At 57.1% G+C, this 25,511-nt stretch overlaps 3 protein-coding genes across 8 annotated transcripts; 1 reads left to right on the top strand and 2 right to left on the bottom strand.

The window, feature by feature from the left end:
• The first annotated feature begins 3,944 nt into the window (after positions 1-3,944).
• On the top strand, positions 3,945-7,541 carry RARRES2 (retinoic acid receptor responder 2). Of its 3 annotated transcripts, none has more exons than XM_021692931.1 (6): positions 3,945-4,022; positions 5,071-5,268; positions 5,504-5,608; positions 6,570-6,665; positions 7,108-7,233; positions 7,424-7,541. In XM_021692931.1, the coding sequence occupies exons 2-5, from the start codon at positions 5,095-5,097 to the stop codon at positions 7,222-7,224; spliced, it is 492 nt and encodes a 163-aa protein (XP_021548606.1). In that variant the 5' UTR covers positions 3,945-4,022; positions 5,071-5,094; the 3' UTR covers positions 7,225-7,233; positions 7,424-7,541. The 3 variants fall into 3 exon arrangements, with proteins under 3 accessions (XP_021548606.1, XP_021548607.1, XP_021548608.1); XM_021692932.1 differs by having other exon boundaries at positions 4,007-4,093; XM_021692933.1 differs by lacking the exon at positions 3,945-4,022 and adding an exon at positions 4,738-4,747 and having other exon boundaries at positions 7,424-7,534.
• Positions 7,542-8,047: 506 nt separating this feature from the next.
• Positions 8,048-22,074, bottom strand: LRRC61 (leucine rich repeat containing 61). 4 transcript variants are annotated; one of them, XM_021692769.1, is made up of 5 exons: positions 21,821-22,074; positions 20,051-20,215; positions 19,831-19,987; positions 19,492-19,665; positions 8,048-9,295 (listed from the first exon to the last, which is right to left on the bottom strand). In XM_021692769.1, exon 5 carries the CDS (start codon positions 9,228-9,230, stop codon positions 8,349-8,351), a length of 882 nt encoding a protein of 293 aa, XP_021548444.1. In that variant the 5' UTR covers positions 9,231-9,295; positions 19,492-19,665; positions 19,831-19,987; positions 20,051-20,215; positions 21,821-22,074; the 3' UTR covers positions 8,048-8,348. The 4 variants fall into 4 exon arrangements, with proteins under 4 accessions (XP_021548444.1, XP_021548445.1, XP_021548447.1 ...); XM_021692770.1 differs by lacking the exon at positions 19,831-19,987; XM_021692772.1 differs by lacking the exons at positions 19,492-19,665; positions 19,831-19,987.
• LOC110582782 (ZBED6 C-terminal-like protein) lies at positions 12,938-18,694 on the bottom strand. Its single transcript, XM_021692805.1, has 4 exons — positions 18,626-18,694; positions 18,255-18,311; positions 18,102-18,127; positions 12,938-17,203 (listed from the first exon to the last, which is right to left on the bottom strand). Exons 1-4 carry the CDS (start codon positions 18,692-18,694, stop codon positions 14,350-14,352), a joined length of 3,006 nt encoding a protein of 1,001 aa, XP_021548480.1. The 3' UTR covers positions 12,938-14,349.
• Positions 22,075-25,511: the final 3,437 nt, after the last annotated feature.

The raw sequence follows: 25,511 nt of genomic DNA, 5'->3' as shown, positions 1-25,511 counted from the left end.
CATGTAAATCTTTCCAAAAGTTACACAAGCCTCTTGGGAGCTTTACAAACCCCCCGCCCCCACCTCCCTCCAAGCCCTGGGAGCCACCTCCTTGAAATGTAAACACCAAGGGAGATGGTGACCCAGGGGAGGGTGGGTGGGGCCTGACTTCCCGGGGTGCCCGGCTCCAGGCTGCAGAACTATCCCGTCATAAAGATAGGAGACACACCCTGTTCCTTGGGAGAAAGGCAATTAGCAAACACAGGTGGCCACCCCAATGGCCAGGTGAATTTAGGATGAACTCTGGGTGACAAACGGTGCCACTGGGGAAGTCCTCTTGCTGAGGACGAGTTACACTTTATCTGGAGACCGTGTGCAGCAGGCTGCGTCAGCTGGGCTGTGTAAGGGAGAGGGGATCTCCTTCAGCTTCCTAATCTCTTAGCGGATCGCCTGTGATGTGCATCTCTTTCTGCTTTCGCGCTTTTTGGATAATAAAACTTTTCTTTCTCTTCTGCCTCTGCTGAGAGCTTTTCTGAGTTGGTAGATTTTGTTTTTAATTATAGTTCCCCAACAATCCCCACAATCTCATCTATTATTATGATGCTATGTCTTTTTCTACTCCAGAATGGCTTCGGGTTGTGTCTTCAACTTAATTCAAAAGTTGGATTTAGAAGCTTTGTTTGTATCCATTCTTGGTTTAAAATCTACTAAAAGCCGGGGCGCCTGGGTGGCTCAGTCGTTGAGCGTCTGCCTTCGGCTCAGGTCATGATCCCAGAGTCCTGGGATCGAGCCCCGCGTCAGGCTCCCTGCTCAGCGGGAAGCCTGCTTCTCCCTCTCCCTTTCCCACTCCCCCTGCTTGTGTTCCCTCTCTCGCTGTGTCTCTCTCTGTCAAATAAATAAAATCTTTAAAAAAATAAAATAAAATAAAATCTACTAAAAGCCAAGCTTGATTTGGAAACGCTAAGGAGATTCTCAACAGAATCTCTGTGACATCTTTGCAGTTCTGCAGAAGCGGGTGTGTTTGCTCGCGTTCTGTTCCTGCTGGTGGCCCGAGCTGTTGTGCATGGACACGTGTGCACCAGGTAACAGACGTGCCACCCCAGCCGTAGCTCGTTCCTCCCCAGGCCCTTCTCAGATAACCTCAGGTGGTGAGTCAGAATAGACACTTGGTTTCAACTCAGAGCCTCCTCATGGGCTCCAAGACCCAATCTGGGTCACGGTTAAATTTGTTGCCTTCTGAGTTGGCCGGGGAGGTCTCAGATGTTCTCAGAAGTGGTTTGCCTCAGCTGTCTTAAAACACGAGAAGAGAGTTTCCTCTTAACATGATTTAAGAAGGCTTATTTGGGAGATGTTATAAGACATGACAACAATAGAGCATGTTTGACTCCTACGTGGTAACATTCTATTAAATTACTACATCTGACAAATAACATACAAAATAAAATTAATTCTGAAAAGAACATTTGGGGAAAGTATTTAATTTCAGAGCGTCTACACTGCTCTAAGTGCTTCCCACTCGTGGAGATTGCTTACTCTCCGTGCCTGCCCTGGTGTGCAGCTCTAACAAACGTGGGTATGGTACATAAAATCATTGCAACAAGTTAGCATGATTTGTGGATCAGATGGAGTTAAAACAAGTTCTTACGGTTAAACCAGGAACCAAAAAGCGACCACAGGCTACCACAAGTATGTAAGAAAAATAATTCCTGAGGCGCCTGGGTGGCTTAGTCAGTTAAAGCCCCCGACTCTGATGTCGGCTCAGGTCATGGTCGCAGGGGTGTGAGACTGAGTCCTGCACCGGGCTCTGCGCTGGGTGTGGAGCCTGCTTAGGATTCTCTCTCTCCCCCTCCCTCAGTCCCTCCCTGCTTGCTCTCCCTCTCTCTCTCCCAAAATAATAACTCCACAGCCTGTTATTTGGAAAAACTGGCTGAGAGTTGGCAGCGTGAAGGACCTCGCTTGTGCTCACCATCTCCATCTAGTGGTGGATCCCTGAGGGAGGCTGAATGGACTCCACGAGAGCTGATGAACCTTCAGCCTGGTATCTTAACTGCCTTCCCACCACTTGGAGTTAGGAAAATATTTTTGCACCCGTGAAGCTGACTCTTGAAGTGTACTTCATAAAGATGCAAATTCCTTTCATAAGTTTGCTGAGTTTTCTTGAAAGAGTTATTATAAATTTCAAAACGTTAACAGTATGTTAATGTTAAGATACCTCCACTGATTAAAATCCAAGTTTCATTTCCTGCCACGTTAAAACATCCTGATTTCTTATACATTTTTTTCCAGATAAAATACAGGATTCATATGTTTGGATTTTTTTCAGCTTAGCATTAGCCATTCTAGCTTCATTCTTTTGATCACAAAGCACCTGATTAGTCTTAGGAAAGGATTTCCTGTGTGTGTGTGTGTGTGTAGGTCTGCTAGGACTGTCCACAGACTGAGTAGTTTAAACAATAGAAACTTATTCTCCCAATTCTTGAGGCCCAAAGTCCACGATCAAGGTGTCTGCAGGGCTGGTTCTTCTGAAGATTCTCTCCTTGGCTTGTAGGTGGCTGTCTTTTCCCTGTGTCTCCACATGGTCCTCCCTCTGTGTCCTAATCTCTTCTTAAAAGGACACTAGTCATATTGGATTGGTCCTTCCTCCCTCCCCCACCATATGACTTCATTTTCCCTTAATTACCTCTTTAAAGTCCAAACCTCCAAATACACATTCTGGAGGTACTTGGGGTTATGACCTCAACATATGAATTTTAGGGGCACACAACTTTATATATAGTAGTGAGATAGTGATTTTTCTTCTTTAGTAACTCATAGACTCTGACTAAACATGGCGGATCACACACATGTGTTTATCCCTACTCCCTCCCAAAACTCCATCAGAACAATGGTAAATGAATAAGAAGGTATAAATTCACAAGGAGAAGGGAAATGGGAGAGCGCAGACAATCACGGACGAGACACAGGACGCGTTCCACAAGACTGCAGGGAAGGAACCATTGTAGCTACCTGAGCTAACAACAGCCAAGGGTCTTTCTGGGGCCCCCAGAGCACATTGCAAAGGAAGCTGGCAGCTCCATGTGGAGATCCATGGCAGGGGTGAATAGGGACGGGAAGAAAATCTGTGCCAAACACTGGGCCATCAGTCACTAGGGATTTGGGAAGGTAAATGAGACCCTGTTTGGGGCAATTAGCTTAGGGCCTGGAGCCAGAGAAATGGCGGGCCTGGTTCCTGGCCCACCGAGTCCCTGAGCTTGTTCATATTTGCTCAGGATGCATGGGAGTTGAGCAATATTTGGATAGTTTTTCCCCCATCCCACACTAGCCTTATGAATTCCATCACACCCTTCTGCCCTGCCTGCAGGTTCCCAAGAGCCCACGTGAGACCCCTGAATTTCTCACCACCAAGGATGGGACACGCAGGATCAAGACCGAATACGTGTGCTGGTTAGAGAGGCTGGTGGACCCCAGACTCATCTCTGACAGAGATGCCTTCCTTCTCGGTGTGGTTTTAGGGCTTGGGAGGCAGGGGAAGGGGTCAAATGACTCCTCAAGGTCTCACTGGGTTTGAAGATGTCTATATTTCTGGGAAGAATTTCCTGAAATGTGTGTCTGAGGATGCTGGGGACTGGTCACCCAGGAGGGGCCAAAGAAGAGGGCAGCCCTACATGAGGCAGGACTAGGGGTGGGGCAGGCAGGGCAGCTCCATATCCCATGGAGGAGAGGCTGCACCAGGACCACCAGATGCTTGGGCCCTTGGCCAGGGGACCGGGAGGGGAAGGCGGTTCTGTCAGGGTTGGCCAGGGTTGGGGTCAAGGTCTGGCGGCAAGATCCTGGCTGGGAGGCCTGTGGGTGGATGGGAGGGAGGTCTCAGAGGGCTGGCTGCCAGGAGGCCAGTCCTAATGGGGTGGGGAGGAGCCTTGGGCAGGCTGGGAGCTGGAGGGGCCCAGGGGGTGGGAGTGGGAGGAGATGGGGGCAGGAAGAGGCTGACAGCCTGGCCTCTAGTCAGCCCCGGGAAGCAGAGACCCCAAGGCACAGGAGAGGAGGTGAGGAGGGGAGAGTGGGCCAGGGAGGCAGCTGGGTGGAAGAAGACAAGCCAAAAGGAGCAGCTCCAAGGGTGAGATCTGTCAATCCCTCCGTAAACCCTTGCTGTAAGGCAACGCCCCGGTATCTCTCCCTGAGGGGGCCTCCGTTTCCACATCTGTAGCTTTCTGGTCCTAAGACCACCCCTACACACAGAGTTCTTGGGGTGAATGCGTGCCTCAGGCAACCCAGGCATGGATTAGGGGACAGGATCAGAAGGGCTGGGAGAGGGGTGGTGGGAAAGGCCCCAGGAAAGAAGTTAAGGGAGGGAGGAACTGCCTAAGAAGAAAGCCATGTGGGGCTGAGGTGAGACCCCGGTGTCTGGGGTCAGGGGTAGGGCCAATGGTCAGGAGCAGCCCCAGCACAGGGAGGGTTAAGCATCCTCCCAGTTCCCACCCCGCTCTGGGCCCCTCCCATGTGTTTACGTCCTCCCCAAAATATTCGGCCTCCAGGCCTCCAGCTGGCCTCCATTCTCTATCCTGCCCCTCCCCCTTGAGTTAGCCTTGGGGGACAAAGGGGGTGCCAGGGCCAGGGTTCCCAGGCCCCGGAGGGAGCCCGCAGGCTCAGAGTGCTGGGGGAGAAGCAGACCCGGAGGGGCTGAGTGGGGGAAGCCAAGGGGGCTCTGAGGGCAGCAGGCAGGAAAGCGGATCAGAGACACAGTGGGGGAGAAAGAACAGGCCAGAAAAGGGTGAGGGGGAAGGGTGAGCGTGGGCAACAGGAGGGCTTCCCAGGCTGTTGGCCTGAGGACAAAAGCCAACTCAGCACCTACCCAGGCCAAGGCCAAACATGGGCTGAGCTGGGCCCAGGGAACAGTGGGGGGCAGGGTAGGGAGGAATGCAAAGACCAGGGGAATACCAGGGGGATCTCTGACTGAAGGGCCACTTCCTGTCCCTCCAACCTCAGCCCAGAGCTGTCAGGCACCCCCTGCCCCCCCACCCCCAGCTGCAGGGCCAGGGAGTTGGTGGCTCCGCTGGCTGGCATGAAGAGCTGAGGCCTGAACACTCTCGGCAGGGCCGGGGTGACCGAGGTGACACCATGTGGCAGCCGCTGATGTCTCTAGCCCTGTGGCTGGGCGCGGTGGGCTTGGGCAGAGCCGAGCTCACAGCGGCACAGCAGCGGGGCCTGCAGGTGGCCCTGGAAGAATTTCACAAGCATCCGCCCGTTCAGTGGGCCTTCAAGAAGACCAGTATGGACAATGCCACGGAAACGGTTAGCGGCATCGCCTGGGGAAGGAAGGGGGTTAGGGCCACAAGCACGTTCCCAGGAAGCAGGTGCAATAGCGCTTGGGCTCGAAGAGCACCCAGTTCTCCGGGGAGAGGCCAACACCGCAGCCCCCTTTTCAGATGTGCTGTTTCATGGGTGGGGGGGGGAGGAGGGACAGGTCACATCCAGGAATTGCTCTGCCCACTCAGCTGGCTGCTGGCCTTTCGCTGTCCGTGTGCAGCCCTTCCCTGCAGGGACCTTTGTGAGGCTGGAATTTAAGCTCCAGCAGACGAGCTGCCGGAAGAAGGACTGGAAAAAAGCGGAGTGCAAAATCAAGCCCAACGGGGTGAGTGAAGACCTGTGTGTGTGTGTGAGAGAGAGAGAGAGAGATGGGGCATTTATTTGTTCAGTGCGAGGGTATGTAGTTGGGGTTCAGGAAGAGAGCCAGCAAGACGGCCCGAGGTTGGGGCACCGGTCGCATTGGTCGCACTGTGGAGCAGCCTCTCTGGAAGAGGACCTGGCTCAGTCTGAGCCTGGGCTTGTGATGCTGTGGGTGGCCGGGGCTGGGACAGGCAACAGCGGGGAGGGCTGGGCTACTCTGAGGACGTATGTTCTTCAGAGAGAGTCCTCTTCCCACCCGGACTCCTCTCTCAGGCTTCAGATCAGTGGTGGAGGAAGCCCACAGCATGGGGTTTGGCTGGCTCCCACGCCAGGCCTGGTGAACTCCCCCCTTTCTGTGAGTCTTCGCATACAGATGGCCCAGCCTGGGCTGACTCATAACAGGGCTTGACTGTAATCGGCCCCCTTGGGGGCATAACCGCTGCTGAGGGGGAGCCCCCAGTCCCAGCTGTTCCAAGCACCAGCCTGTGACTCAGTAGGTTCTTTGAAGGCCTATTCCCTCCGTCTGTTAAGGGAGGGACTGGAATGTATCAGTGATTTTCCAGACGTTTATGTCAGGACCCTTGTGTTCATACCATATCTTTTAAGAACCAGCAAATAAATATAACAGACCAGCAGAGTGGCTCGAGGTGAAAGTCAGGTGGGGAGAACCCATCTGGGGAAGGAGTCCTGCCTACACACACGTTCTATAGCTTGAAAACTGCAGGATGGGCTGACGTCTGAAATCTCCCAGTCCCCGGGTGGGCTGCGCCAGAAGCCAGTTGGCCCGCATGACCCCTCACCTCTCTGCTCTAGGGCCTGCCAGGGGAGCCGGTCCCCATTGCAGGCAGCCCCCAGCTTCCACCCTGGTGGGGCCGCACGCCTGCCCTGACCTCTTTCCTCTCCCGGCCCCACGCTCCCCTCCCCAGAGGAAGCGGAAATGCCTGGCCTGCATCAAGCTGAACTCTGCAGATAAGGTCCTCGGCCGGATGGTCCACTGCCCCATACACACGCAGGTTCACCGGGTAAGAGTGGGCAGAGGAGGAGGCGGGGAGGCTGGGGAAGAGGCTGGGAAGATGGAGAAGCTGGGCCTGTAGGAGAGGTCAGAGGCAAAGCATGGACTGAAGTGTACAGAGGGTGAGGTGGGTGAGAGGGGTGGAGGATGAGGAGCAAGTAGGGGGGTGAGGAGGGGCAAGGGGGGTATGAGACAAGAGGAGAGGAGAGAGGAGGAGGTGAGAGGTGAGAAGGGGTGAGGAGGGGTAAGGAGGGATGAGGAGGGGACAAGGAAGCTGGGAGGGCTGAGGAGGGGTGAGGACGGGTTCTGGGCCTGGCCCCGCTATTCCCTAAGGGATGTGGAGGTAGGTGCCAAAGAGGATGCAGGCACCGTCCCCAGGGGCACCCTCCACGGGGACACCCTCCCCGGACCCTGCTGGCCCCTCGGGCCTGAGCAGCCGCTGGCTCTGGCAGGAGCCTGAGGAGCACGAGGAGACTCAGTGTGACAGGGTGGCGCATGCAGGAGAGGACCCCCACAGCTACTACTTCCCAGGACAGTTCGCCTTCTTCAAGGCCCTGCCCCCCAGCTGAGGCCTGACGGTAGGTGCCCAGGACAAGGGGGACGGAACAGAGCTGGGACAGCGCTCGCGTGTTTGGGGATGGAAGCTGGGCCAGTGTGGGGCTGAGGGCGGCAGTGGGGGAAGGATTCAGAGCCTGGGAAAAGAGCTTGGACTGACCCAAACAGCCTCCCTCACACCCAAGTCTTAGGTTTCTTTTTCCTTTCCTCTAGAATTTTGTCCCGCTTCCCGGACAGCTGCAGGAGGTAACCAGTGAAAGACCGACCTGCCGTCCCTGAGCCCAGGGAGGACAATCCCATTATCCCCGAGCTAATAAACCGCTCTCCCAGACTCGTTCTCTCCTCCTCTTGCATGCCCCCTTCCCCTCAGCCCTGCTGTAGGAGCGCGGTCTTGCAGGAGGAGCAGGAGACTTCCTGCCCACCGGAGACCAGGCGCCGCAGAGACCTCATTTTGCCTTCAGGCACTCATGCTTGGGAAAACAAAGCTCACCCACGGAAAATGATAGGCAGTGATGCTTATTAGAACAGAAAGATTTAATAGGGATCAACATGCGTGAGAACGGGCAGCGAGGGCTCCAGGGTGACAGAGGACGGGGCCACCAGAGCAGAGGGTCACTGGGACAGGCAACTTTGGAAGGTGGGCCAACACCAGCTTCCCGGCTCTGCCCCCTCCTCTCCCAGGACCGGCTGGGCCAGCGTACACCCCATCCCTGCCTTTCCCACCTCTAGCCTTAGGAAGAAGCAACTCTCTTCCCCTGAGCCTCAGACCGAGCGGCCGGTGGAGGGGCGGGGGGGGGGGGGCAGCGGCTGTGGACGCGGCTGCGCGCAGGCCCTCCCTCCCAGGCTCACGGCAGAGGTGGCTGGACGGCCTCACGCTCTGCCGGCTGCTTGAGCAGGGCCCTTACCCCTGCTAGAGGCCACTGGGGAGGCGTGTCCTTGAACTATGTGCAGGGAGATGTGGAATTTTCCCGAAGGAGCGGGGGGGGGGGGCACTGCTCTTAGCAACACGGAGAAAACAGAGCCTGGTCTGCAGGCCCCGTGGCCAGCGTGATGAAACTGAAGACATGCACCAAAGCCGGGCGGCAGATGCGGGCAGCCAGGCCACAGTGTGCCCAGCCGTCACAGGCCACGGGCATACTCAAAACACAAAGGACGAGGTGGCGCCTGCAGGGCTGAGCGCCCGCTCGGCCTGGGCCAGGCTGTCGTTGGCCTGGCGGTCCAGGTCATGGCACTCCTGCAGGGCGTGCTGGAACTGCCGGCAGGCCTCCTCCAGGATCGAGCTGCTCCGGGTGGGCCTCGACTCCCAGTAGCCCGGCTCTACCCAGGGCTGGGCCTCCGTGGCTCGGGGGCCGGGGCTGGAGCCGGGGCGCAGGGAGCTGTCCAGGTCGCGGCACAGCTGGTAGAACTCACTGCCCCGCCCGCTCACGCGCTCGCCGTCGATGACCTTCAGGCCGGGGAGCAGCTCTCGGACGGCTGCCCAGTAGGAAGGGCTGGTGCACAGCGGGTTGCTGAGCCGGGCCAAGGGGTCCCGGAGCCGCAGGTACTCGAGGCCCCGCAGGCCGGCCAGACACTGCAGCTGGCCGGGGGTGGCCAGCAGGTTGCCCGCGGCGTTGAGACTCTGCAGGCTCTCGCAGGCACCCAGCGGCTCCAGCCCCGTCAGCCGGTTGTCGGCCACGTTGAGCACCGCCAGCTGGCGCAAGCAGGCCAGTGGGCCCAGCTGGGTGAGCGCATTGCCCGACAGGTCCAGCCACTCGAGCCCCAGGCACTCCCCCAGGCAGCCCAGGTCCACCAGCCCCAGGCCCTGGAGCTTCAGCAGCAGGATGGACTCGAGGGCGAACTCACCCGAGCGAGACTTGAGCAGCTGGGGCGTGACACGCACCCCATCTGCCTCTGCCAGCTTCTCACCCTGGGGCTCCATCGGATGAAGTCTGTCTGGGAGGCCGGGGCCCTGGCGGTTCTGGCTCGGGGACGCGGGTGCCACTGGGGGTCGGCTGACGGCTCGCCCCGAAAAAGGCACCATCCCCTCTGCCTGGGCCAGCACCGGAGGCCCGTTTCCGACACCCCTGCTCGCGGGCCAGTGGGCTCCTACGGAGAGACAATCACACAGTAAGCGGGCCTCTCCTGAGCACCCCCTGAGCCCGCAGCAGATGACAGCATGAGGTGTCGCCCAGCCTCTCCCACCGGGCCGGCCCGGCCAGACCCGAGGACACAGAGCCCTCCTGAGGGAGGGGGGCCAGGCTCCGGCCCCCACCTAAGGGAACCCCTGACAGGCTCCAGCAGTTACGGCTGTACTGGATGGAATTCGGGTGCCATGTGACCGATCCTTCCCATTTTCCGTATCTGCACCGGGAGGCAAAATCTCTTCATTTTCCTTTTTTGGTACCGGCTCATGATCTCTCCTTATTAATTCTGAGGTGTTTCTTTTTAAGCATTTCAATTAATTCCTGAATAGCTAACAGGTCACCACCACCAACCACCTCTTCGGTTTCCTTCCATATGCAGACACAGAGGACAGCATGCTGGGCCTCACTTCGTTCTCTCAAAATGTCCTCGGCTCAGTGCTTTTTTTTAACATGAGCAATGAATTCAAAATGGTTTCCAGATTGCGTGGGCCGACTTGTAACCTCTGCTTGTGGTCGTGGGGCCTGGAGGCTCAGCTTTCCGCCCAAGATGGGGAGACTGAGGTCAAGGGAAGGAGGTGGCAGCACGGGCAGTCCCGAGGCCGCCACCACCCGCCCTCAGCCCCCGCGGCTGCCGCACTAGCTCTTCACTCTGGCGCCGACAGAAGGGCATCAATCCCCGTCTGCCAGGCAGCGCGGGCTAGGGTTAGCCAGAGAAGGTAAGCAGGGCAGAAGGCCAGGCAAAGAAGCCATGCTGGAGGGAAGGACCTGGCTAGCACCTAGGTTCCAGAAAGGCAGGGGAGGGAGGGCCTTTCCAGGCACCAGTGGCTGGGGACGGCATAAGGCCAGGTGCTAGTGTGAGGGAGGAGGCCTGGGGGAAGGATAGCGGCAATGCCACCCACAGAGGGGTCAAGGTTTCAGCAGAGAGGAAAACAAGAAGGGATCTCTGTTCCAAGTGGCAGCCTCCCAACCCTGCAGACTCGGGCCAGGCCTGGGCCAGGCAGGGTGACGCCTGCAAAGAACCATAGGATTATTCACTCCTGCTGTTTATAAAACCTGGGCTCCAGGGTATCAACGAGTCCCAAGTCTGCATTTACATAATCCACACCACTTTTCATTTCCCTCTCTGAGGGAGATTTCCCCCACCAGGCCCAGAGTTCCTCCCCCTCCCCCAGCCCCTCCCCCCATCTCTGGGCAAGGGGTCCCCTCATCTTAACCTAGCTCCCCTCTATTCTGCAACACTCCTTCATTTCTACTTCATTTCTTTCCAAAAGCGATTCGAGGCATCCACTAAGAAGTCTGGGTCACTGTATTCGAACGGGACCTGCTAGGGCTTATAAGCAGCGAGAGGGGGTTAAAACTGCTGCCCATGGGGGGGAGGGGTACAAGAAGGGCACCAGGTACCAGAAGCCTGCCATAAACACTAGGGAGACAAGGCCTTCACCAAAGGTAGTGAGCGCTGGAGAGGAGCGCTCTCTGGAGTCTAGAACAACTGCCAAGGATCTAGTCACATTACTGGATACATGTGGGACACACAGGACAGGCAAGGGGGCAAGAAGACATCCAGTTTGAGACGACTGTGTGCATCGGGCCTAGGAGGCAGTTGGAGCTCTAGGCTGAAGGGATTCAAGCGTTACCTGCAGAGGTGCCCAGTGGGAACGTGCGGCTCACTGGGCCAGCCTTTCCGGGGGACACAGACCTCTTTAGGTATTCGAAGGCCTCTCTCCAGGATGATGCAGAGCCTCCCTAGCCACACACTATTTTGGGGGTGAAAGTGGTCAGGAGGCCCTGGCATCCAGTGAAAAGGAGCAGTCATGGGCCGACGTCGAGAGAATACCACGTTTATGAGGCTGAATGGAGGGCACTGACGAGCAGCCAGAGGGAGGCGGGTGAGGACACAGAGAGGGACACTGTGTGAAAATGCCCACTGGACTGAGGAGGCTGCTGGGTGGAGCAGGGTCAGGCGGAGGCAAGCCCACACGCCAAGCATGATGGTCAGGGAGTGATGCCCCGAGGAACGGGCTCAGTGACCTCAGGGACCGTCTGGATGGAGGTGGCCGCTGTGGCGGGAAAGGACAAGGGGACCAGAACGGGGCGGGGGGGGGGAGGGAACTGTACGTGCTCCCCACTTTAAAGCTGGGAAGAACACTTTTGCAGAAGAGGAAACAGAGGAGCCAAGAGCACATTCACTGGAAATCGGGACTTCCGTGCCCCAAAGCCCTGCCTGGCAGGGGACCACAACCCTCCGGCCCACAGCTCTGCGCCTCCCACCCCGGGCCCCGGGCCCTCGCCGGTGACAACACTGCACAGTCACCAAGGTGAAACACGGGTTCTCCAGCCGATGGACCTCTGCTCTGCTCCCAGTCCCACCTTACCTGACATCCGCACACCTCAACCAGGCAGGTGTGGGCATGACCGAGCCGTCCCCCGAGCCGTGCAAACCTAGCTCCCACAGAGGCCGGCAGCACAGAGCAGGCCCCACAGGATGGAATGGCTCCTCCACACCCAGCTGCTTCAGCGTTCCTCTCTAAAGAACCAGAGTCCTCCTATCCTGGCCCTGCCGTGGAAAGGAGCGCACAGAGGCTCCAGGGCCCACGTGTGTCTGCCAACAGGGCTTGGTTACGTGGATGAGACTAGGACGAAGGCACAGCCGCCGCTCGGCTTTCCTGCGGGACGCCTGTCTTCCCTTGTTCAGGACTGCCTTTGCCAAGTCTCAGTTACCTACCTAGGGAGTGGGCCGGGAAAGGACGCCCACGAGCCGGCCAGGGCAGGCCAGAGCTCTGTCCCGGGGAGAGGTGATCAACGCAGAGCAGCCTCAAGTGCGGGCTCCCGCTGCTGCAGGGAGCCTGGAGACCCCTCCTCAGGCCTGTCCCTCCCGCCCCCATTCACAGTGCAGGTCAGGGCTCTTTACCTCCGCACTGCCGCCACTTGAGAGCGGATACGTTATCCTGTGCCTTGAAGGATGTTCGGCAGCATCCGTTTGCCACCCACGAGAGGACAGGAGCAATCCCACCAACAAGCTGTGACAGTCAATGTCTCCAAACATTGACAAATGTCCCCTGAGGGACAAAACCGCATCCCCCACCCCCACCCCAAGAGCTACTGCTTGGGACCAGCAAGCTTCTCTGTCACCCTCCTCCACTCCCCAACTCCCACATGATCCCGCCCCTGCTGCCTAGCCCCTCTCGCCTGCCAACACTGCAAAGCCAGCTCAGTGACACCACACAGCGGGGACAGCTCAGGGGACCGCAGTGCAGGGCAACATGCCCCCCCCACCACGGCGACTTTAGGGCACCTCACATTCCTGCCTCCCACCCAACGTACTGAGTCAGAATCTGGGAGGGAGGTACAGGACGCCTCAGAGCTGAGAGCAGCGGGGAGAGGCCCAGGGCCACGCTCTGACCTTACCACCCAGCTGCACTTGATTTGGAGTTAGGAACGTCAGAGGTGCAGCCATCATCCAGGGCCCCCCGCGACAAACCTCCCCTCCAGTCCCAGGGGAGCCTAGAACAGCTTGGGGTGGGGGGTGGGCGGGCAGGGAGATGTGACCTAAGCAATTTGGAGGCCAGACTTTAAATCATGCTACTCCGACCATTAAATATGATCTTTACAAACCTTTATTTAAGAAAGAAGATGAGGTAATTATGAAAATACAACATACTCAACAGTACAGAGAGTACAATCCCAAGGTTAAAAAAACGAAGTATGCCCCAGTATTAACAAGACTATCTGAGTGCAAGGATTATGGCTAATTTTTCCTGCTTCCTTACATCATCAGTAACTTCCACATGTCCTACAGTTAATTACTCATAGCGACACATGACTGCCAACCCTTCCAAGGGAGGCCAGGGGACAGGCGTCCCAGGCTCACCCCCACAGCCGGGGCCCAAGCCCAGGTTAGACCTCGAGTGCCTCGCCCCACCTCCGCCTACCGGCCTTCCCTCTCAGAGCCACCCTTCCGGCACCCAAGCACCTCAGGAGAGCCTGGTGTGCATCGTGCGCGGGGTGACAGGCCTGCCGCCTAATCCTCCGGCCTCTCCCTTTCCTTCTTTCCTCACCCGATCCCACCAGCTCCTGGGGCTTGCGCACTCAGCTCTGGATCCTGCCCTGAAGGCACTCTGGGCAGTCTGGCACCAGTGGGCCTGATACACATCCTTTTGTGCTTCCAGGGAGAGGATTTGCCCTTTGCAAGTGACCAGGGAAAAGGGGAGGTGTGGGTGCTGCAGGAGGGATATTCACGTAGCTACCTAGAGCCTGGATAGCCGTGAAGCTCTTTCGGAGACTGCTTTCACTGTAGAAAGGAAGAAACCCTCAAACCTGTTGGGTCTCCAGCAGTCTGGAAACAAACCATGGGTAAGAGGGCCGTTCTGAGGACTGGGTCCATCGGCCGTCCGCAACTCACACCTCCTCACCGGCTGGGCAGTCCCATCAGCTGGGGTGCTCTGGCCACTCTGGAATCCACGAGAAAGTACCGACCCCAAGAAGACTGGTGCGTGCGTGTGTGCATACGCTTCCCTCTTAACACGGCTACTCTACTTCAGGGCTTCTTTCTTCTACAGTGAAAGCAACTGTGGCAAAAAGCTTCCATAGCTTAGCAGGCCCTAGCTGGTTGAGCAGATTTCCCACCTGCCAGCACCCATGCCTCTTCTTGTCCCTCGTCACTTTTTGAGAAAGCAGAGCTCTTAAGGGCACGAGACGTACACGGACAAGTTGCACGGGCCCTTACTACCCACCAACACTGCGAAAGGGCGCTGTGGCTTAGAGAAGTGTGTAGTACAACTTCCAGTCACTTCTGGACATAGTTAACCTTTCCTATGCACAAACTGCTAGAAATGAATGAAGCAATGGGTGATGGAAAAACATCATCTCCCTGGGGGAAAAGGCAACCTGTCAAGAATTGAGAAACTGTCCTTATTCCTTCCAAACAGGTTTAGGACTCTGGCCATCCCCGTCTAACGCCCTAGAGTGCACATTCTGCTCTCCCCCCTGAGCCCAGGCACAGTTCCCACAGGCAGACTTTCAGGGAGTCAGACGGAGGTCCGCCTTGCTGGTCTGCTCCCCCTCGGCCAGGTCTCCACGGGGGAAGAGGAGGGGAGGGGCGGTGTAGTTGGGGAAATTCTCCAGGTTGGTCTTCAAGAAGAGGAGACGCTCAACGGTCTCCACTGGGAGAGGGGCGCTGGGCTGCACAAAGGCAGGGCTGTCCAGGGAGGCACAGACACTTCCAGAGAAGGCCCCTGTTGGGGGACAGGACAGATAGACAGTGGCCAGCCTTGCCAGAGCTGGCCAGACCTCCTGCCTCTTCTCCCAGTAAACCAGCGGGTCCTCCTGGGCACCAATCGTCTCATTTTCACGCAGGTACTTCTTGACGATGATGCTGGCCAGGTGGCTCTCGGTGGACAGGGAGGCCCCGCTTCTCTTGGACGCCAGCAGCCCCACACTTTCCAGCTGCTCCAGCAAGCTCCTCTCCTTCTGGCCGAGCAGCAGAGACCCAGAGCTGCTTCTGTGTGCAGGCTCTTTCTGGCCCTTCCCCTCGGCCCCAAGGCTCCTGGCGCCCGCACGCATGCTCTTGGGGCTGTGCGGGGAGGGGGAGGGAGGCAAGGAGTATTCGGACACCATGATCTCCTTCACCTTGTACACGAGAACTTGCTTCCAGTGGTCGATGTCAGCCCCCGTGGGCAGGATGGCCTCGATCTTGCCCTTGAAGCGGGGGTCAAGCAGGGTCGCCAGCACGAACTCCTTGCGGTGGAAGAGCTCGTTGAGCCGGCAGTCTGTGGCGAGCTGCAGGGCCAAGCCCTTGGCCAGCCGGACGGCGGCACCCACCTCCGCACCGCCCTGCTCCTCCAAGTGCCCCTGCACCTGCTCCAGGAGGATGTGCAGGTAACGGAGCTGCGGCAGCACTTGGCTCAAGGACGCCTGCGCGGCGCTCGCCTCCCGGACCGCCGTCTGGAAGGGCTGCAGGAGCGTGACCAGACTGTCCGTCAGGCTCCAGAACGCGGGCGACAGGGCGGCGCCGCCCTTGCCCAGCTGGTGCTTCGCCTCGTACTCCCGCAGCGGCCGCTGCTGCGCCACCAGCCACTCCATCAAGCGGTAGGCGGACCCCCAGTGGTCTGAGAGCTCCCAAAAGGGCTGGTGGGCCGGGAGGCCGCACTGCCGCTGCAGCCGGGTCAGGAGGCGCCGGGCCCCTGCAGAGCCTTGGAAATGGCTGCAGATGGCCCTGACCGTACCCAGGACGATCTGGACGCTCTGATGGTGACTCAGGAAGTTTGTCACCAGGGAGTCGAGGCAGTGGGCAAAGCAGGGGAGGTGGGTGTAGCCCTCCGTCCTCACTGCCTGCTCCAGGCTGAGGCAGCTGCCCGATACCAGGAAGCCGGGTCGCAGGGAGCTTCGGCTGAGCCACAGGCTCACCTGCTCCCGCAGCTCCCGCTGCCTCTCCTCTGCAGGGCTCTCCCGGGGCAGGCCTCGAACCCAGAGCACGGCGTGCTTCCTCGGGCTCTCCGCTGCCGCCAGCCGAGCGCCCGGCCGTATCGCTCCCCAGTGGGCACTGACGGCCACATAGTCCACATCTGCGTCCTGGGCGGCAGCGGACATGGTGAGGTGGACGCAGCTGCCCTTGGCCCACTGCATCTCCCGACACACCTGCTCACCGACCGCTTCACGGAGCAGAGGCAAGGCTTTATCGGAGAAGAAGGCCGGAGGCGGCACGCGGTAGCAAGGGTCGGCCTGGGCCATAAACCTTCTGAAAGGCAGAGACGAAACAAAGGAGAGCGGCAACGCCAGGCCACAGAGCAACTCCGCGATGCCGTGGTTCCAGGCCTGCGCTCGGGGCGGGCAGGGGGCAGCGGCGCCACCCTGGCCCTCCGTGACCGCCAGCGGGAGCGCGGCAGGTTCATCTTTGGTGGAAGCGGGCAAGAGTGGTGGAGCCGGGAACAGCTGCTCGGGGGAGGCATCGGGGCAGCGTCCTGGCGAGGGGAGCCCCTCGGGGGCAAGGCTAGCGGCGCTGGCGGGCAGGCCCTTGTGCTTCTTGTCCCCAGTCCCTCCCCTCTTCTCCCCTGGGCTGGCTGCGGTCGGCCTTCTCTCTCTCTCCAGCCCATGCTTACTCACCAAGTGGTGGACCAGGCCTGAGGCCTGGAAATGCCCCTTCAATTTGCCGTGCCTGACACTGGCATGACACAGAGTGCAGGGGACAGGGCAGACGTTCTTGCAGTCAGTGGTAAAGAGCTGTCTGATATCGGACGCGGGCTTCGGACCCACAGCATCCAGAGCGCCGGAGGAATGCCTGGGGAAGGCCCAGCCCTTGGTCTCTGCCTTCAGAGTCCTGACCAGCTTCTTCAGGCAGGGCGGCTTCTGGAGGCTCACCAGGGATGATGTCTCCCCGACAGCAGCAAGCAAATGCCTCTTCTTCCACTTCTTGAGGCGCCGCACCTCCCTGGCCAGATGGGCTATGAGGACGTCAGCCTGCTTTACCTTCTCGCTCTCAATGGGCTGGCCCACCTTGGACCTGTCCGGACTGGCCGCCTGGACCGGCGCTGGGGTCAAGGGGGACTGGCCAGAGCTGAGCACTGGGTCTCTCGACTTCTTCAGTGTCAGCTCTCCCTCCTCTCTCTGTCCACGTGCCTTCTGTTTGGACACCTTCTTCTCAGGCTGCCCAGGGGGCTCCGGCCCAAGCACAGATTTGAGGCTATAGAGGCCAGAGTCTCCCTTCGGCTTATTCTGCCCAGGGCTGGCCAGGCACTTTGTATGGGAGGCAGCCGCGTAAAGATCAGGGCTCCCCAGGGAGCAGGCTTTTCTCTTCTCGCTGTAGACATGGAGGCCCAGGGTGCCTTCTTCCTGCTCCTCCAGGAAAACTTGGCCAGGTAACGGGACCGACGAGGAACTGGGGAGGGGATAAGGTCTCTTCCTTGGTAGGGGCAGATCCCTCTCACTCCCCTTTGGGGATACAGAGGATCTGATTTTCCTGTGACCACTGACGGCCCTCTCTTCTATGTCTACAAACTCTAGTTTAACCTCAGTCTCCAGCAGGCGCCCCCCAGCACCCCAGCCAAGTCCGTGAGAGGTATTGGTAGCTCTGGTGTGAAACTTGGAGCTAGGAGAAGCCAGGGGAGCAGCCGGGCTCCTGGGTCTGGTCACAGAGGAGTCAGCACACACAGGCGGCTCCAGCCCCACTGATCCTGAAGGTGTATGTCTCTTGGGGGGCTTCCTGAGTGTTTCTACTTCCAACATGCTTGGGAACTTGGGGGAAATGAGAAGATGGGTGCAGGCTGCAAAGCAAGATGAAAAGAATGGCTCTCAGCTGCCCTACTCAACTCTGGGGACCATGAGGGGGAAGGCAAGGCTGGAGGGGAGAGGAGCGAGCAGAAGATGCAGGCGTGGTGAGATCCTAGGAAATCAGCCCCAGGACAAAACTCTCAAGACCACAACCTCCTTGGTGAGGGCTGGCATTCACTCCTGCAGACTGGATGGAGCGGCCCTCGACAGGAATCCCCACAGCCCTCTGTACCTTAGCGGGCTCAACATCCCTCTGTGCCAAGCTAACTGAGGTTTCTCTCTTTTCTTTCCATGTTCACTGAGAATCTAGCAGGCACGTGGCAAGTTTCCTTTGTTGCGGATACACTAGAAGACAGGCAAAGCCCCCGTGTGACCGTGGCTTCCAGGCTGCCTGGCGAGACAGACGTGAATAAAAGACTCGTGCTCACATCATGGAAAGCTAGAGCCGCCGTGCAGCTGTGAAGGAGCGACACTTGCAGTTGTGAGACCCCAAGGAGGGGACCGACCTCGCCAAGATGTCAGGCAGGTTTCCCTGGAAGAGGTGCAAGTGCCAGGTGCTGTAAGCTCAGGCCAGGAGGGAGTGGAGCCTAGGTCTCTGCAGCCCGCGCACCTGGGCTGTACCTGTCACCCAGCAGGGCACCAGAAGTAGGTCACGATACCAGGTACTCGGCAGTGACGCCACCAGCGGCCTTGCCAGATCTTTTGCAGTTCTTTGTCTAGAAGTCAGCCTGCACTCAGAAACGCAGGACAGGAGCACAGAGCAGGACAGCCCCTAAGGCCAGAGACTCATGCCCCCTAGTGTCCTGTCACTCCTCTCTCCCTGTCCCAGAGAGACTCCTGAAGGGCTGCTCACACTTCCTCACCTCCCACTCCCCTCGAAGCCTGCTTTTGCCAAGGCCACCAGCGTCCCCCTTGGCACCTCCTCCAATGGACTTCTCTGCAAGCGCTGGGCTGCCGGCCCACATCCTCTGTTTGGAACGCCACCTTCCTGTGGCCCTGGAGCACCCCACGTTCTTGGTTTTCCTCTCACCTGCAACTCCTTTGCAGTCTCTGGTCTGGTCCCTCTTCCTCCCGCCTGTTCCTTCCTGTTGTTGCCCATGGTTCCTGCCCAAGCCCCGTATCTCATTCTGCACACCCTCTCCAAATGGGGCTGCGTTCACACACTGACACACGGGCCTCTGTCTGGCTCTGAGACCTCTCTTCAGCTTCCCCTCTTCCACCTGCTCTTCCTACGGTCACCGCAATCTCGTCAACGGGACAGCTGTTCGCCCAGATGCTCCGACCCCAAGCCAAGGCACAATCCCGAACTCCCTTCCCTTGCTCGTTCTCCCAGAGATTAGGTCACATGCAGATCCAGGCACAACAGAAAAGAGACACAAAGAAGTCAGAAAAAAAGTATGTGGAAAAGGAAGGAAAGGAAAAGCCCAGCGCTAGAATGTGTTTCTCTGGACAAAGGGAGAGTCATAGGAAGGTGACCTAACAGCCCCACCACACGCATCGAAAAGCAAGTGGGCTTCGTCTCCTCACACCAGAATGACATATAGGCTCAACAAGATTTAAAACCAGTACGTTCTGACACTGAGTGATGTTCAACATTAAGAAGAATCACCAGGGAGGGCAGGGATGGCCCGCCTTTACAGGTGGCAAGCCCAGAGGCAGCTCCAGGAAGATTCTGCCCGTGGAGGAGGGGGGGCAACGTGATGCTCATGCTGAGCCCCCATCTCAGAAGGACCAGAGGCATCACCTCGGGCCCACTGCCCAGGAACTCAGCCGCCACACCAAACGTCTGACCTCCACGGGGCACTGTGGATGGGCCGGACGAGGTCTCCAATGAGATGGGAGACACCGTCCTGGTCCCAGAAGTGCCCTGAGATCTCAGAACTGGAGTGGGCTTACCTCAGTCTGATCTTATGACTGAAGAACTGGAAATCCAGAGTGGGAGCGTGATGATCAGTGGCAGAGCGGAAGAGCAGAGCTGGCTATAGGCCTCCAGAAGCAGTCTGCAGGCGTCATCCCCACTGAGAACTCAGAGCAGGCTACTGAAACCAGGCCCGTGCCAGACCTGCCTCACTGGTGACGGCCGAGGAAAGGGAAAAACCTGTGTGTTAGGACTGCAGCCGGGGCCACACCAATCCCATTCTGTTCTCCAATTAGCCTTGTCCCATCCGCACATCTGTTTTCTGTAGATACTCTCCATCCACTCGACTATGTAACAAGAGTTCCTCAGATACCTACCATCAGCCAGCACTGTGCCCTAAAGACACACATACAGGACAGGAAGCGCCCGGCTGGTGCTCGGGGCTCAGGACAAGAAGACAACTTGGAAGTGGGTCCGTGACGCCAGAGCGAGGCAAGGGGTGTGTGTGCCATGGAGGCCGGGCCTCAGGCTGACCTATGGATAAAATGAATCTATGACACTGGACTTTAGATTCTGTCTTGTGACAGAATCACTTACCTTAGGCTACGTTTCAGGATCCTCAACTCCTAACGGGCTCCCTGGGTAGATCTGGGGTCTTGTGCGATCACTGGCAGCGACAGTCATACCACTGCTCTCCCTTCCACTGAAGCACAGCGGGATGATGACTACGAGGCTGACGCCGTGGAGAGCCTCTACGTGAATCTAAAATGTAAAATTTGAAAAGAGAATCATTCCAAGACTCCAATACTTTGATTATTAGTAAGAAGTTACTGGTGACGTTTCTCACCATAGATGACATACGCACACCTGAGGACAGCTACAAGATGGAGACCCCCAAGGTACCCAGCAGGCAGCAGTCAGGAGAGCCGCTGCGGGGCCCTGAGAAGCAGGCCCAGCACCGGGAAGCAGGAGGCGAGGAGGACTGGAGCAGGTAACGGCAGAGGGACGGAGGCAGCGGGGACAGTTTGGAGAGCTATTTAGGAGGCAGACTATGCTTGAGTTCCGATGCGGGGGAGAACCAGGGGATAGAGAAGGACTCCCTCGTGATCCCATTTACTAACACAGTTCACTTTTGAATATATCGACTTGAGGTTCTTCTGGAACAAGCCTTTACAAGTACATGTAACAGATACAGGGTCAGGGATGCAGGGCACAGGCGGTGAGCGGGTTTATCTCTGGAGATGAGAAAGTATCTATTTTTTCTGAGAGCAAAGAAGGAAGGCAGGCTGTGGTGCCAGGCAAGCCCCTGAGTGCGGGTGGGGGAAGAAGTGCGGCAGTTCATGCCCTGGAGCCTACAGATTTCCAAGGGGAAGGTATGTGTCTCCAGAGGGAGCAGCCTGCTGGCTTAGCCCGAGATGGGAGGTGCCTCAACACTTACATGTGTGCCAGCTGCATGGATTAGGGGCTTCCTTCCAACCACTCTTAGCAGCCCTTTTCCCATGGGCACGCCCAGAAGGAAAGGAGCCACTTCTCTGTTGCTCCCGTGCCTGCCTCACCCCAGAGGCTTGTGCAGAGCTCTGCCCACCCAGGGCATCCCATAACTATGGCACACCTTTCCCTGAGTTTCCACTGCCCAGTCCCCCTCCTGTCTCAGCTCCTGCACTGTCTATCCATCCCAGACCCCAGGAGATCGCAAAGTGCTTGCTGGGCCCTCAAGTCCTGGGCTTCTCATCCCCCCACCCACTCACCTGTGAGGAGAGGAAAGGTGGTGAGGAGAAGAATGGGAGGAGAGGCACATGTGGAAGGAAAAGAGTAGAGCAAACTACTATATATTTTTGGGGTTTGACGCACATGCAAACTCTAAGTGACATGTAATAATCGTGCATCACTGGATTTCACGTTATGCAAAAGTGACAAAACGAGACCTATTTTAAAGTACACCCCAGGAGAACCCTTTGCTCTTTTCTGTGAGGCTACTTTCCATAAAGGATTGAGAGCATGAAGTCCACGGCCGGTGTACGTGGGCTGAAATCCTGGCTGCCCCCCAACAGCTCTGATCCTGCACTAGCCGGCCTCGGCTTTTTCATCGACACCACAGGGACTACAGCACCCACCCCCTAGGCTTAAGTGAGCTAAAACACGTACACGAGTGTTCCGGGGCGGTCCCTGGCACAGAGCGCCGTGCTGGACACGAACCACTGTCCAGTACAGGCTGCCTCACTGGGCGTGTTTTAGGCGCGGGGCACTGGGAACGGGCGGGCGGCTAGCCTGGGAGGGACCCAGCCGGGCCGTCCGAGGGGCGGGGCGGGACAGGCCAGGGCGCCCCGGTCCGTGAAATGGCACCGAAACGCCCCCTCCCCGGCTTACCTAGGCCCGCCGAGACCACGCACCCCAAGCTGCGAAGCCAGGTGCGACTCCCGCCACAGCCGACAGCCCCAAGGCAGTCGGCAGTGACCAGCCACCTCCCCGCCGGCCACCGCGTTTCCCCCGCTAGCCGCTGCGGGAGCCTCCGGAGCCCGAGGAGGGAGCGCGGGTTCCGGGACGCGCAAGGGCTACTTCCGGGAGCGACCCTCACCCACCCCTGCCTGCGGATGGTAAGCTCCTCCCGCTGGCAGCCAGCCCCCAGGGCGCAGGCGCGGCGGCGACGGCCGGAAGCGATGGGATTGCACCGACTGCCCGCCGGAAGTCGCGTGGTATTTTCGCCGTGACTGGGACTCCTCTATACTAATTTTTTTTTTAATTTTATTTTATTATGTTAGTCACCATTCATTACATCATTAGTTTTTTGATGTAGTGTTCCATGATTCATTGTTTGCATATAACACCCTGTGCTCCATTCAATATGTGCCCTCCTTAATACCCATCACCAGGCTAACCCCTCCCCCCACCCCCTCCCCTCTAGAACCCTCAGTTTGTTTCTCAGAGTCCATCGTCTCTCATGGTTCTCTCATGGTTCGTCCCTCCGTACTAAGTTAATAGCGCTGGTTAAGCGGTGTTAGTCTTTCTCCTCTAACCGATCTCCAGGGTCCCTTCCCACCCGGCTCCCTGAGCCCGGGAAATTTGTGGGACTGCGACCAGCGTCTGGCGCGCACGCGCAGACAGAAGACAGCCCCAACCCCCACCCCCGCCCAACAACTGTAATGGTCCTCCCGACAGAGTCTCTTCCAGCCTGGAAGACTCACCAGCTTTTCAGGAAGCCCTCCCACGGTGTCTCCCCGGGCAGTTGCCCGCTGCTTGCTGATGCCGCGAAGGCCTCGCCCACGACCCAGGGGACGTCCCTGCCCGCGTCCCCTGGGGCGCTCTCTGTCACCTCCCCAAACTGAACTGTTCAGGGGCCACAGAGGCCGCGTTCCCTGGGCTGAGCAGAGACGGATCCTCCCCACTCCCCCACCCCCCAAAGTGCCCACGTCTTGTCTGGCAGGTTACCTTGCGCTTCTTTCCACCTCTGGAGTCAGACGCATAGAAGGACCGAGCCTGGGGTCACTATCAGGCCCTGAGCGGTCCTACCTATTCATCTTCCCGGGGATGGTCTCGTTTTTTCCCTCTCCTTACAGCGCCCCTCCTCTGGCCCCAGGCAAATCAACTCCAGGCCGGGTCAGTCCTCCAGTTTGGGCTAAAACCAGGACCTCTGCAACAAGAACATACATCTTAACAGTTTTTGGAGTCATTTTTAATCTTTCTTGATTCTCTCCATGCCTCAGAGATGTCTCTGTGCCAGCATCATTGTTTTCCTTTCTGTGGCTTTGCAAATCGTGACTATCATACTTCCAAATACCTGGGAGTATCCCTCTTAATACTATTTTTTTCAGTAATTTCCTGGTTATTTCTTGCCATGTTTATTTTTTCCTGAGAACTTGAAAATAAGGATGTGTATTCTAGTAACTTCCTCCCCTCCCCCAAATCTTTAGTGTTTTCATTGATACTGCATGTGTAAGTTATGTCATGGATGTTTGACAGGAAACATAGAAATGCAGGCTCCAGGTATCTTTCATGGCCCTCAATCCCAGGTCCTATCAGAATGCTCACAGTGCTTGCCACTTCCTTTTCCACAGAGTGGATCAGCAGGCTGTCCGTGACGGGAATAAAAACAGGCAAAGGCAGCTGAGATCCTGGCAGAGTAAAGAGTGGCATGGAACTAACGTATATAAAATTAATGTGATTAAGGGCTCCCACTTACTGGTGAGCCACTCACTTTCATCCATTCTCTTGGCTCATATTCACAATCTCTATGAGGCAGGCACTATTATTACTACACCAACTGAGCAATAAAACTGAAGATCATAAAGATTAAGTAACTTTCACTCAACTAACAGGCGGTGGAATAAGAATTTGAACCCAGGCAGCCCAGTTCTTGCTTGTGCACTCTCAACCTTGACACAGCTGAGCTGCTCAGGCAAGGTAAAGGGCTTCTGGGAGGCTGGGCAGAAAGAACAAAGAGAAAAATATGCTTGCTGAATCAAATCCTGCAGACCAAGGACACAGCTGTTGCACCTGGTATCACAACTGATCAAGGTCACAGCATCTGCATTTATCTTTCCAGGCCCAATGTTCTTGCTGTGTGAGCGCCGGTACAGAAACTGACCACCTCAGTGTCTCCCAGGTCTTTGTCAGGGCTGACCTTGACCTGAAAGACTGACCTTTTCAGATGAAGGGAAGAGCCTTGCTGCTATCACAACCCTTAATCCCAAGGTTAAGGAGCCAAGGTGGTAGTTCCCGTGAGCTTCTGATAATATCCATTCTAACCATCCCACCTACGATTTTTGGCGGAAGATGGTGGCAGAGTGATCTCAAGGTTCTACTGGGCTCAATGCAACACCAGAGCTCCCTCACTCACTTGGCCTCCGATGAGCCACCAGCTTATTGCTGGACTGCATAGCACTGGGACTAGGGTCTGCTCAGATTCCCAATAATCCCCTAAAGCTTGGGTGCTTCCTTCTCCCCAGGTGTGGTCTGCAGGTCAGGAGCTCCAGGTCCTGCCGCAAAAGGCACACAGGGCACCTGACGCTCAGGATATCAGCTGCACTCAAGCTTTCCAACCCCCTTTCACAGGAGCTCTGGGTTGATAAACTGATTAAAACATATCAATCACCTGAGTGGTTGATTCTAGGGCAGTGGTTCCCAATATACGAGTGGGGAGGACTTTGCCCCCATTTCAAAATGGCTAGAGACATAGATGGTTGTCAACTAGGAGCTGGGAGAAGGGATCTACTGGCATCTGGTGAGTAGAGGTCTGGGGTGCTGTTAAACATCCTCAACGCAGGGCAGTAGCCCTGGCCCCCAACAGTTATCTAGCCCAAACTATGGATAGGGCCGAAGTTGGAAAACCCTCTCTAGAGGGTCTCAGCTAGCAGAAGAACCCTTGGGAGGCTTGTTTAAAATGCAAAGTCCTGAGTCTCATCTGTGACATTCGAATCCAGCAGGCTTTGGAAGGGGACCCAGGAATCCGCATTTTCAAGCACAGCAGATAATTCTATTACGTGGACTGTATTCCATCCTGATTCCAAAACTCTGGTCCCTAGACCTGTGTGGGCCTGCCTAAGAACCACCCAGAGTGCACATTACAAGTCTGGGATCTTCACTCCATCCCTGGAGATTCTGTTGTACGCTATGTAGTTGGGTCCTAGCATTCGATGGGTTTGTTTTGTTCTGAGTGATGTCTACACAGGTTCATTAACACAGGAAGTGGTCTGAGTTAGGCAAGACTTGGGTCATCTGCCCTCACTTTTCTGGTACTACATGTGAAGCAAAACTCTGGTGGCTGCCAACTGACTTTGTTCCGGGAAACCCCAAGGTTTATAAACAAACGTCACTTCCAAGCACACAGACATGGAGCTTATAACCACTCCCACTGGCTTTCACCTCGGCTCCTCACATTCCCACTGTTACTAACTACCCTAATTCTGTTCCAAGCAACTGAAACTCACCAAGGGGCATTAGAGTCTTCATCAAGGAGGGGTAACTCTGTGGCCTCCAGTAAGGGTACACTTCTGTTTGTATCTCCTCTCCCCCGTTCCGAATCTGGGCTGATGGTGTCCCTTCTATAGACTGGAATATGCCA

Source organism: Neomonachus schauinslandi, chromosome 12, assembly GCF_002201575.2.
Source record: "Neomonachus schauinslandi chromosome 12, ASM220157v2, whole genome shotgun sequence".
Taxonomy (NCBI): domain Eukaryota; kingdom Metazoa; phylum Chordata; class Mammalia; order Carnivora; family Phocidae; genus Neomonachus; species Neomonachus schauinslandi.
This window is presented reverse-complemented; position numbering and strand designations above follow the sequence as displayed.